The sequence below is a fragment of the Pyxicephalus adspersus genome, chromosome 10 (genome assembly GCF_032062135.1).
Source record: "Pyxicephalus adspersus chromosome 10, UCB_Pads_2.0, whole genome shotgun sequence".
NCBI lineage: Eukaryota > Metazoa > Chordata > Amphibia > Anura > Pyxicephalidae > Pyxicephalus > Pyxicephalus adspersus.
This window is the reverse complement of record NC_092867.1, coordinates 20954868-20968552: the sequence shown is the minus strand read 5'-3', so window position 1 is coordinate 20968552 and position 13685 is coordinate 20954868. Positions and strand designations below refer to the sequence as shown.

The window sequence follows — 13685 nt, the reverse complement described above, 5'->3', positions numbered from 1 at the left end:
CATTGCACATTCTATTCCAAATCAAAACATGAAGAAAAATGTATTATATTTGCATTATTGCTTAACGGAAAGTGATGAAAAGTGAGGTCATTCACCCTGTGTCAACTACAGCCCTTATGTAAGGAACTAAGGCAGCAACTTTGATTATAAAGTTGATGGGAGAGGGTAAAACATATAAAGAAGTGTGGTAAATCATAGGTTGATGGCTAAAATGATCTGAAACGCTTAAAAATGGCAACCAAAACCTAAAAACTTGAAGAAAAAAAAAAAAACATTCCAATGGATAGAAAAATGGCCAAAATGGCAAAGACTTAGCCAATGATCAGGTCCAGGAAGATCAAAGAAAGTCTAAAGTTATCCGTGAGTACTGTTACAATTAGAATATGCCAATGTGAAGCCCAGCTATCGCCAAGAAGTCCCTGCAAAGTCCCAATGTTGAAAAAAAGTTACGGTTTGCTACAGAACACATTGGTTGGCCTAAAGAGAAATGGTGCAACATTTTGTGGACTGATGAAAGCAAGATTGTTCTGTTTGGGTCTAGGGGCTGCAGACGAACCCCAAACACTGAATTCATGAGGGATGTTTCCAACACCATGGTGTTGGGACTATTTATTGCAAACCAGGGATCATGAATTAATTTGAATACAAATAAAAATACTTGAGGATGTCTTGTTGCAATATGTCAAGGAGGAAATGCTCTTGAAATTGGTGTTTCAACAAGACAACCACTCAAACACACCAACAAACAACGTCTTTGTTCCACACCAACAAGATTGACATTATGGAGTGGCCAGCCCAATCCTGGAACATTAAACCAATAGAAAACTTTTGGGGTGGCATTGAAAATGCTGATTCTGAAGCACAACTAAGAAATGCACAGAAAGTGTGGAATGTAATCTAATCATCCTGGGCTGGAATACCTGTTCACAGGTGCCAGATGTTGGTCGACTCCATGCAATACAACACAGATGTGCAGCAGTTCTTAGAAACAGTGGTTATACAACTTAATTTTAGTTCAGTGATTCAAAGGAAAGCCAAATCTTGAAACATTTTCATTTTCTACAATGATTTTTTGTAAAAAAAGAATGCAGACACTGCTAATTTTAACAGCCTAATATTTCACTTTCTTCATTTTCTGTGAAGAAGTAACACAAATTTGATAAATTATTTTTCATGTTTTGATTTGGAATAGAATGTTCAGTGTTCCCAATGCATTTGTGTGTATGGAAATAAAAACTATTATAAGGATTTTTAATTTTATTCACCTTTTAAACACATTGCTATTATTCTGAACTCAAATGTAGGTGTTTAGGGCAATTAGAAAGAATTAGACAACAATACACAAACTTTAGAGGTTTTTGCCCCACCCCACAACTTTATTAAAAACAGGCTTTAGTTACATGTTAAGCATTCTTAGGTTAAAATGAGCTTTGGCCAAGTGCTAATCGTATAATAGATTTTTCCCATATGTTGAAAAATGACCATTTGTAATATTGATAAGCATAAAGGATGAACAATTTCTTTGCCATTGTGAATGGACACACCCTTACTAGCAAACAATTGAACAGAGTCAAAAAACAAGTCAATCTATAAGGCCAGGCCAACAATGTACAAATAAACTTTTTGCATATTTGTCACTCTGTATTAGAACTATTATCAGTTTTTTCTTCATTAAACCAATGTACCAAGTACATTTTTATAACCTAAAAATTTAAATATGTATTAAAATTACTATTAGGCATGCGAGTTAAGATATGGGACACTGCTAAAACTGGCCTGGACATAAATTCACCCAGAACCTCCTCGTCACAAAAAGGTTAAAGGGACCCCTAACCCTTTAAAATGATCAATTCCACTTTGTACAATTTGTGTTTATCTGAATAATATGTATACTAATTATATTTTGCTACATTACATATCCTGATCAGATTTACTATCCGAGAATTGTATACTGAGAGCCGAACGTTGGCTGTGTGTTTGCTGCGGTAAAGAATGTCATCGGTAGATAAAGCTTGCTGCATTATAATATATAGAAAACAAATACACATTGCTTTTAGAAATACCTATGGGATTATGTTCTTTATTCACACAGCCAGCAGTGCATAAAGAACCTAATCCTGCTTGCATGTTGTACGCCCAGATCTGCTGTGATTCTTCCTATCTTTACTCATTTCAGAATGTGCAACCACTGAACACAAGCAAAGACACGATAATGAGAAATATTTAATAGAGATTGTACGAGCCCTACATATAGAAATCTGAAATCATATTCCATTGCTACTAATCAAGCCAGCCATCTCTGTAACCTTCTCTTACAGCAGATATAGTCTTATTCAAAGCATACCAGCCGAAGAAAGACACAATATTGTTTTATAATGATGAGCGGTTCATATCACCAAATACAAGCTATCAGTATTTTGCTTGGCATTGACAGAGCAGCACATATGCTGTCCAGGGCCTGACACCCCACAAAATATCATGTCTGCACCCATATCATCAGATACATAATTTATTTTATGACATAAAGAAATAATGCAGTCCTATGACTTCCTTTGGATTTACCAAAACAATGACACTTGCTATGTGATCTATTTATTTGGATCTACATATGCATGTAGCACTTCATAGCTGTTCATGGACCTAAAGGTGGCAATACCATTAATACCATTTTGCATTCTCTGCTAATAATTGATCGGTATAAATTGACCAAACATTGTTTTGGAATACTCATTTGTTAGACTCAACATTCGTTTGAGAGAAATCCCTAAGATCCACCAGCCAATGTGCACAATTGTAATGCCTAAATTGTCAAGAAGCTCTCATGGCTGATGTGCTGGCTGATGGGAATCCAAGTTGATAACAGAAAGATATGGATTGGTTATCTGAACATGTAACCATGGTGTATTGCCATGTACCAATTGGCGTATGGTCAATTTAAAAGCAGAATATACAGAATATGAGCTTTATTGCCAGCCAGCCAGTGTTCTATTTATATTATACCATAATAAACTTTTTTACCAAGTTCAGGAGTATTTAGCATGAACTCTAGGCAGATATAGAATGCACAAATGAATGCAGCTCAGTAATTAGAAATACAAAAACAAATGTATTTTTAAAATGCAAATTGTCTAAGTAGTTGCAGTTCATGTACTGCAGAGCTGGAATATGAGATGAAGAAGAAGCACATACAGCGGGTCAGCTGCTTACTAGGATCATTCTAATTGGAGAGGACAGAGTAACAGAGATGAGTTAATCAGTGTGCTTCTTATCCTATCACTGTCCATTTACAGGTTGGGTTGCGTCCATGATGAACTGGGTTCAGAGGAAGAGGGTTGGGTGATGCTGGAATGAGGGCAGTAGAAAAAACAATAAATACTAAATGGGAAATCTCTAGATTGAAGAATATCGCTGGTTTAGTTTTATTATGTTTTAATGTGTATTGTTGTCTTCATTAGGAAAAGAAATTACCACACAGATCCTATTATTTTTTTTTAAGTATAAAATGTATAAAGATGTCAGATATTTACCATCTCCCGACAAATATGCACAGATTTTGAAACACCAAAATTTGTGTTTCTCTAAAACTGTTTTAGGTATGTTGCATCTCCAGCTAACTTGTAGATTGTTTTTGCAGCCCTGGGTGGATACTACATACAATGTCAGCATGCATTGGGTTTCCAGAGCTCTAATGTTTGTGACAAGTTTAGGAAAGGAGAGCACAAATGTGGTCCCGTAATTATAAGCCCTTTGTTGAGACTGTGTGGACAGGAGACCTATTAGATGTTAACAGGAAAGTACACAAACAACAGAAGCTTATATAATTATTAAGAACAAACAAACATTTGTACCAGAATTTACCAAGATAATTCAGCTTTATAATTTTCATCTGAGCAGCGAAATTGCAGCAATCATTTACAATAAATGGAAATGAATGTGATCCATTAAAAAAGTCACCAAGGCTTCAGATCAAATGTTAATGATGCAAAATACTGCTATTGTCCAGACTCATCATGGGTGATAATAATGCATTGAGGAGGTAATGGTTATTTACATTGGTGGAAATAAGAATATTATTAGAAAATTGAACAAAATTAAACAGTAGACCAAATATAGAGGTCCACAGTGAAGCCTTGAAGATAAGAAATGAACAATGCAATGTGTAGGTTATGTAAGTATAAATTTTCCAGCACAGGTATATAAACCACATACAGTTTACAGTCATAGTATAGAAATCTTTGTTACATGGCACATTTATTTCATCAGCCTGTGCGGTCGCTGGGCAGTCACATTCAATCATGTCTCTTTAGGCTTAACTATGAGGCACTATCAGAACAGATTTTGTGCTATGTTCAATTAGTACACGGCCAAGCTGCATGCAGCCATAACATATAGGAATTTATCATGTAGCACTCAAATGCTGGCAATCAGCTAATAGGTATAATTAAACCCTTCAAAACTAGTGATATTGCTATTTTTGCATTACATATATTACTATATTGTGCATTCATCTCTATGAAAATTTATGAGCATTTTTAGGTGTTAATACAGCCTGAGTTCTCTTTGTACCCCAAAAACACTCTTGTATGTGCTAGAACATTGGAATAAATTGAAATTTTAAACATGAGCTTATAAATGCTGTATTTTAACACTGGGGACACAGTCCATGTAAACGTAGCCTAAAGAACTGACTTAAGCTGCGTACACACTGCCAATTTTTGTCGTTGGAAAGGATCTTTCACGATCCTTTCCAACGACAAGGGACTGCACGATGCATGAACGATGCTGTACATACAGCACCGTTCATGCTCTATGGAGAGGGGAGGGGGAGAGCGACGGAGCGGCACCCTGCTGCGCGCTCTCCCCTTCACTTTCATTACGATCGGCTGTCGTCCATCGTCCGTGGATCCGGCAGGTCGGTCGTCCGGACAATGGACGTCACCGACTGTACACACGGCAGATTTTCGCCCGATAATTGGCCGATGCCGATTATCGGGCGATAAAAATCTGACGTGTGTACGTAGCTTTAGGATTGTTAGAGCTTGTATCAGAGATAATTATAACCTCCATTCTACCCATCTGTATCTGACCACTGGCAAAAAATATTAAAAAAAATAAATAAAATATAAAAATAAAAAAATATATTGTAACTCACTAAAATCTAGGTCTTCTAATTCTTTTCCATTGCACAGTTTATTTTTAGTAGGCTCTTTCTTTTGGTGCCTGCCATTATGTTGTAGACACATCGTACTGGTTATTCAGCAGTAGGACACTTTTTTTAAGTAAGTGACGACACTGCAGGAATGACATCTAGGAAAAGAGACTGACCAACATGGGCCTATCTACGAGGTTGGATTAGTGGTTCTTTTTAGCAAGGTATAAGCAAGGTTCTTTTTAGCAAGGTTTATCAAGGAAAACTTAGATTATATGGGATGGGTTGGAGGGTGGGGAATACTGGTCATGGGAAATGCTATATATATATATATATATATATATATATATATATATATATATATAACAACTTTTCACATACATAACATTATGATTGCAGGTCTAATCAGGCATCTGGTAGTTAGAAGAGGTCCTGCAGTTGTTGACTGCTGACCCACACTATTTAAGCTCTAAAGGATAAAAAAACTCAGGCCACTATTCTAACATTTTTTACTGACCAAGTGGGGATGGTGGGGTTCAATGCCCCCAAGTACTCTTCGATCTCTTTTAGCCACCAATGTGGGTGCTGTGGGTACATGGGTATGGTAAAATGAGTACAAAGATACACATTGCTGCAATAAAAAACCATCTTTGAAAATTAGCTGTGCATATAAAGAAGGCCTCATGCTGACTCCAATTAGGCTTTTTTTATGTTTTTCTAAAATAATCACATAACACAAGTGATAGAGGGATAAATAGTGTACAAAAAAAGCATCATTATTCAGCCACAGGGTGACCCTTGAAAGCAGATACAGAATTTTAAACTTGTGTTGCCAAAAAACCAATACATGTATGGATTGATTTTTTTTCTAATGTGTATCTGTATTTTATCAGCAACAGATAAATGATTGATAGGACATAATCAGACAATGTACACAAAGCCAGGCAGACTATCAATACGGCAGGAGCAGGTGAGGCAAGTTTAATATTCAGGCAGGTGTCCTTAGTCTATGTCATTTTCCTGTTGGAAGCCATCTCACTATTCACAGAATAATCCTGTACCACATCATTTTCTGCATGTTAACTTTTACAAAACTCTGAAAACACACATAATTATCTCTGCGATCTATGACATATCTTTATTTAGCTAGTAAACTTTAATAGTCACATTACTTCAGCTGCTGCGTTATCAGAAGTATGGCATACAGTGCACATTGCACACTTCTTGGGAAGGCTGAATATTAGTTCCTGCACAGTAATAGCACAGTGTTCAGAGGTTATGGGCATAAAGTAGAAGACCAGCTAAATACGAAAAACAAATTATGTGTGAAACTTACTAATTATCTTTACAGACACAGTATTGCTAAAGGGTGATTGAGATTTTCCACATGACATGGTCATTTTGAATGTGGATTTAATTACATGTGTTCCTGTTTTCTAGTTGCTCAGAGAAAAAAATAATGTGAAATGAGATTTTGACTTATTAAAGAAGATTTTTTTTTATTTTAATAAGTTACAATTTCTGTTCATTAAACATGTTAGGAGCATATATTCCTATATATACAAATAGCGCCCTTGCCCTGTAACACACCAATAAGTAACATCTGAGGAGGTGATCTCTTGTTTTGGCAGTGCTCCGCCAGTTGTGCTTATACAGTTATAGCCTTGTGCCGACTATATACTAAGAAATGTTTCACTTTCTATCCCCTTTCACCCACAGCAATCTTCTACCCATGGTTTCATTTATTTACAGTTTCAAATTATTAGGAATAGAATGGATCAAAAATGCCTTTTGGGTTGGCACTGCAGTGGTTTTGATTGATATCCGCTACGGTTTCGATTACTGATTGCTCAAAACTGGAAAACAAAGAAAACCATGGGTGTCAGATTGCTGAGGATAAAAGCTGATGGAAAGAAACCAAAATGCCTAGTGTGTGATTAGCATCAGGTGTGCATTGGAAGTCATGGATAATGAGATAATTGTCTATCCGTTCTCATTGCTGGTGGGCTAGAACATCAATGATTTCACCTTCTGAGTGTACATTTTATGCATGTGGCATTAACCAGTCCATAGAAAATGAGTTTAGAAATAGAGATTATTTACCATGTCATTGTATATGTCTATGCTTCACAGGGAGGTGTTTATCATTACCTTGTAGTTTACTAAACATTATAATGCTCTTCTCAATGGCCATGACCATTGCTAGACACTATTTTGCCACTTTTGGGCTTACATTACTGCAATTATTTTGCACCACTGTGGATGTCATCCAGTGACATGGATCACACATCTATGTATGTCTTTAGACACTACATTCTAAAAAGCAAGTGTGCCAGTGTCAGTTGCAAATGTCTATTTGTTAATGTAGCCCTAAACTGCTGCAAATAAACTTGTCCAAGCCTGACATTTTACATAAAGTAAAACTAAACTGAAAACTGAACAAGACAAATTCATATGGCAATCTGGTTGATATGTGAAAACACTAAATAGAAAGTGGTTAGCCAAATATTTTTATACATATTGCAGCTATTTCTTCTCACCTCTGAATTCAGCAAGTGGAAGAGTCAGTTGGATGTGACCATGTGGCACCCAAAGGAAGACAAATAGGAGATGTGGCATACTTGCATTATAGTAGAAATGGGGTGTCTACATGAGGAGGGGCAGATCTTATCCATCCACAGAAAGTAGATAGTGAGTAATTTTAAGATTGCACTTTATTTATAGGGAACTAAAATGCAAGGAAGTTCTTGATTGTACAGCTAAGCACAACATCACTATAACATTTTCTCTTTTAGGAATTTGCCTTGTTTGATTTGGGGTTTAGTTGAAATTTAAGGGTTAATGTTGGTCAAATGAATCACCTACTGACTTATGTCTCTTATTACATTTTCTTTTAGTAAGATCTCTCAACCCTTCGGTCTTCTCTGTAATGTAAAAAAAATTTACGGTAAAAATATAACATCATTGCAGCAGGTAATCATAGCTGTAACCTCAGGACATAGGACAGAAAGAAAAAATAATTTATTGTAAAATGTATCTATTGACTTAAAAGGAAGTATTAGGTTTGCAGAAGCTGGATATTCTACAAGTTTAGAATACTGCCTTTAGTCTGGATAGCTGAAGTAAAGGAGGATAATACTTTGATACATTAAAATGTTGCTATTTTACGTCTTACGGTGAAGGAGGATATAAAAAAATATTTGAGTAACTAAACCTTAATTGAGCTACTGAAATAAAAATTCAAGTGAGTTTCCAGGAACAAGACCCCATCGTTTGACCAGACTGGTAACCCCAAAGGTTGATTTCCAGCACAGATGGGTATTAATATGATTACACTAGGTTACTTTTTGCTATTTGCAAAAGACATTTGAATCACATTTGTGGATGCAGCCCATGGCTACACATCTACCTGACAAATTGAGATATTGCAGGTCATGATTTTGCACCATTGAATGGTAATGACAGAAATAGATTCACATATTATATGATGTCTCAAATACCTGAGCATAGGCTGCTTTGGAAATGGAGGCTGTTCACTATTCTGGTTTTGTGAAGGTTTTTTTGTAACTTGCTTGTAAATATTTCTGGCAGTCACACCAATCCATAAGACTGTGCAGAGGCTAGAGTAATGCAGGACAATACCAACCTAAAGGGGACAGAGAGAAACAGATGAAAAGTTAGCCAATGACAATATAAATGTTTCTGAACTTTAGATAAGATGACATCAGACTCAGATTTCTTTACTTCCAGTTGCAGTATTATGGACCTTGGTGGCTTCTTTGGCTTGCTACCACATTTTACATATAATTACAATGTCATTGCTAACAATTCTTCATAACAATAACAAAGTTTCTACTTAGATTCTGCTGGTAATGGTATGTAAAGGCTTTGGATCCCCAATAGGGCAATGGTTACTGAACACTCCATCTAGCTCATTTGATAAGGAAAACAACAATGCAAAAGAGAACATTACTCTCATAACTAGCATTTCCCAAACCTGTCCTCAAGTCTCACCAACAGTACATGTTTTGTAGTAAACCACAAAGTAATAAATCCACACGGCTAAGCCTAAATATCGTTCATGTGTATATGACAAGCAGGGGTGTAGTCATAAAAAAGAAGAGGGGGCGTGGTACTATCCATGATGAGCGCACATGTGCATCATTGTTATGTAAACATGCCTGCCCCACTACACTCCTGCCTATGTGTCACTTAAAAGGGAAGAAACTTCCCCCAGAGTGACGTCATGATACCAGAACCTGCCCACTCTCCCATTGCAGGTCTGAGCCTGAGATGGGAGAGTGGGCCGGTTGTGTTCAGAGAGACAACCCGCCCACCGCCCTGAGCCTGCAATTCCATATAGGAGACGTGGTCTGCAGCTTTGACCTGTGTGCGCTCCGTGGGGGGCCGGACCAGCCAGAGCCATGGACCACCAAAGAATTCTTTGCAAAATAAAAGTGGGCACGCATGGCCATTACCGAAAAAAGTGAGGGCACGGGTGGAGGGCACGGGTTCCCACCCATGCCTGTCCCACTACACCCCTGATGAAAGGTTACCTGCAAACCATGCACCTTAGTATCAGTCACACCTGGGTACAACAGATTAAACTCTTCCACAGCCTCAAGAGCACACAGGCTTCCTTACCACACACCATCACCTAACACCCACTGGTAATGCATGTGTTTAGTTGCTATAATATAGTTAGATAAAAGAGTCAGTTGTAATTTTTTGGGCTTTTCACCTCCACCTCTTTAAATCACTTTGTTTGCTCCAATAAATATCTTACTCAGACATGTGGATTTTTGAATGATTTTGTATCGATTGTGCAGAATACAAATACTATATGTCTAATCTATAAATTGCTCAGCCATCCCACAATGTAAATATATGTAGTAAATAGATAAATGCACGTTAATCCCTGCAAACACAAGGTTGCTATTCTCTGCTTTTTTGTTGTTGATTGGGGTGCTTAATAGCATACACAAATTTTCCACAGGTAATCTACTAAAGCCACTGCCAAAATTTAAGTGTTAACCTCCCCGGCCATCTGATTATGTTCGTATTTTTATGTCAAAAGCGGTACATTGTTTTTGCGTGGGAATTTGTTGTTTAATATTTTAGACCTGTAATTCTTAGTATTACCTCCCGGGTATGATAAATTTGAAACACAAATCATAAATTAAGATAGAATAAATAATTATAAAAAATAATGAATTTAATAATATTATTAAAAATTAAAAATTTGTTTTCATTGCCCTTTAGGCATCAGATTGTTTTCCAGTAAGAATGTACAAAGTGCAAGCGATGCCTTACCAAGTCTTTATAAATGCTGGTAACTGAGGGCAAGATTGATTTGCATTTTGATTTTCCCAATAGAAAAACAGCAAATTATAAAGCTGTTTTACTAAAATTCTAGACAAGTGGAATAGTAAGTAAATTGAATAACTCATAGGAACTGCACCATATTCAACACCCATCACCGAAAATGATAGCACTGATCATGTAAATAAAACAGAGTAAGTGATATATTTCCAAGCAATACTAATACCAGCCCCTGTAGCTCAAAGAGCTGTTCTAACCGTGAGCTGTTTTAATGACTTTTATGAATGCTATTAATGTGAAAATCAAAATACCAGCTCTGACAAGATGCTAACATCTGTGCTCAGAAAATAATTGTTAGCTGTCCCCATGGAAACTGCAATTAAAGTTTTAGCCAATCGCCTATGTTCTTTTATTCCATTTATGAATGCGTCTGGCTTTAAAAAAAAACAAGAAAATGGTACTTGATGTAGTGACAGGTTAAACATTGTATTTCATGAAAATAAAAAGAACTGTAAGAAATTGGCACCTGAAGTTTGCAATGTTCATTGTTAAATGGCTGAATTTCCAGTAGGGTTATTTTCTAAACCGTTTTTATTCCCAACTTCTACAAACGAGCTGTACTGAAGGCTTTATTGCAGGTTACATTTAGAGACATTGTTTAATCTGTCATGCAGAACAGACAGTATCTAAAGAGACAATCTAGATTTCAAGCAGAAAGTAAATCTGCGGAGTTAGTTTAGGACGGTGGCTCAGTTGCCAGCACTCTCCTCTTGCAGCCCAAGGGTCTCGGATTAGAATCTGATCCGGGAAACTATCTGTATGAAGTTTGTATGTCTTCTTTGTATTAGCATGGGTTTTCTCCGGCATCCCAAAAGCTTACTATTAAGATCATTTGTTTTCCCCACACAATTGGTTAGACTATATGAATACATGATAATAATAATTTAGATCTTAAATATTCCAGTGGAACATATAAGACTGAAGATTGTGATTTGTATTATTCACGTCTGCTCTCTCTTTCAGTCCCAAAAGAGCATCCACTGTAGGTTTCTTAAATGTAAAATTGGTCTACCAGTATTGCCAAAAGCTGATCAAACTTCATTAGAGACTTTCCATTCCTTGTTCCACTCGGTGATGGCCATCTGGGTAGAGGAAGGGTCCTGCTATCAGTTGTTGCTGCAAATTTTCTAAAACAAGCAGTCTCGGATTGCAGATGTACAGTTATGAGGCTGTATGCACAGGAGTGCCTAGGCCCATTTACTCCAATCTAGGGGAAGGGGTAGGGTTGTATATCAAGCCGTCTTTGCTTGAGGATAACCCTTCAAAAACTGTCAATCAGTGGCTGTGCCTGCGCTGATCCTTTTTTTTGAAAGTCCGCAGGTCACTGAGTCACTGAGGTTCCTGGGATACCGACATCATTGGCTTCTGGCTTCTCATTCTGCACATACCCGATCTCTGCATGCGTAGAATAGGCTTTTCCCCAAAGTGCGCAGTGAGATCGGCAATCTTTTTTTTACATTTACACAGGATATTTCAGCCGATCTCATGCCTGCGAAACTAAAGTAATCCCTGTATGCAAGTGCAGAAGATATGTGGGCCAGCCAATGAAGATAGCTGAAGTCTCCAAACCCAGTTGATGAAAATACCAGCTACAGGGAAGACCATGGCGGTCTCATTGCAAGAGAAATACATATACAAGACTGGAAGTCCCAATATTGCTAAGTGGTTTAGTTTTTCTTAAAAAAAATAAATAAATAAATAATGTGGGCCTATGGTCACAACTCTCAAAGGACAGCAGGATTTCATTGATATGTTTATTGATATCACCAGATTAGAAGTACTGTGTTTTTAAAGCATAGCTATCTTTTAAGTAATGCCAAGTAGGTTTATCTAGAAATACATTCTACAGATTATTTTTTTCAAAGCCTGGTAAATGTATCAACATAATTAAACTATGGTTCAAATATAATTAGAATACTTTTTGTTTTTTTTAATTGATATAACAGGCATATTTTGAGGCCCTAATTGAACTGTTAATATTTCATATTTTTCCTGTCTTAACATACTGTCGTATTTATTTTAAACGTAACCTGTTAAAATTATTTTTGCATTAAAGTCCGTGACTGTGGCTAATGCAGGAGACAGGGAGGTGTGTATTTATAGTGTGTGTGATGAGGTGAAAGAAGGCAAACTGACAAGAGGAGACCGTTTTTTACCTACAGCAATAGGATGACTCAAGCTAAATGCAATGTGTCAACTTCATTTTGCTATAAATTTTTTAGCTGTAAAAAGGATTCAGAGCACAAAACAATAGATTGTCAAATGTGTTAAAATAACCAAAACCAGTGCAGATATTTTATTTTCTGTGTTTTAAGTGGTGGAACGCACCATCCATTTCAGAACATGTCTGAATATGAATTTTTTTAGATGTCATCTATTGATTTTGAAAACTATTTTACCCGTTTTTTAAATAAGAACAAACAATGCTGAAAATAATAAAAAAGCAATTGGAAAATATTATTACCACTGTTTTAAATTGTACAGTCAACTAAGAAAAGGAGAGATCTGATCGGCAGGTATCATACACCTTAATATTGCTCTGTGTATTTCCTTTTTTGTGCTCCATGGGAAAGAGCTTTATTCATTTGCCACTTGCCAGGTTCCTTCAGTTACCCCCAAGCCCACCAATGCTTCCTAATCTCTCTCCAGTTTTCTCCCAACCCCCTTGTTTTGCCTTTGTGTCTCTGGTTAACTGAAAAAAATATATGGGCAACTTTGTTCATGGTAATTGGGGACTTTACTTTTCAACATTATCACTTTTTGGCATCTTGTGTGATAAATGTTGTGGCTGTTCTGTATAGCTTGCTATTAGGGTTAGTAATACACCAAAATACATTAAAGATCCTTCCTATATGATTCACTATATAAAAAAATGCACCATGACATACAGTGTTTTAAAAGGCTACTCTTGAATAGCCAGGTCGTGGTGATCGTGCTTCTAGAGTTAGACTTTATTAGCTTTTTTATGTCTGTGTTAGCAGTTGTGCATTGACATGTTCTTCTCTGTAACTATTAGGGTTAGTTCTTTTCTGGATCTGAAAATGTTCTTTCCTCTGACAATATACTTAACTAATGGTTTTGGAGTTTTTGCCCCTTGATCTTCATTGGACCATCACAGTTACTGAAACTACCTCACTAACATCTAGGCGATTTT

The 13685-nt window shown here is 36.7% G+C and overlaps 1 protein-coding gene across 1 annotated transcript in view; it reads right to left on the bottom strand.

Moving 5' to 3' along the window:
- Positions 1-13685, bottom strand: part of LOC140339231 (adhesion G protein-coupled receptor A3-like) — a gene marked incomplete in the record, with an annotated part of 362860 nt that overhangs the window by 21285 nt on the left and 327890 nt on the right. Inside the window, 1 exon segment of the mRNA XM_072423819.1 lies at positions 8650-8795. Coding sequence (XP_072279920.1) covers positions 8650-8795 — 146 coding nt within the window.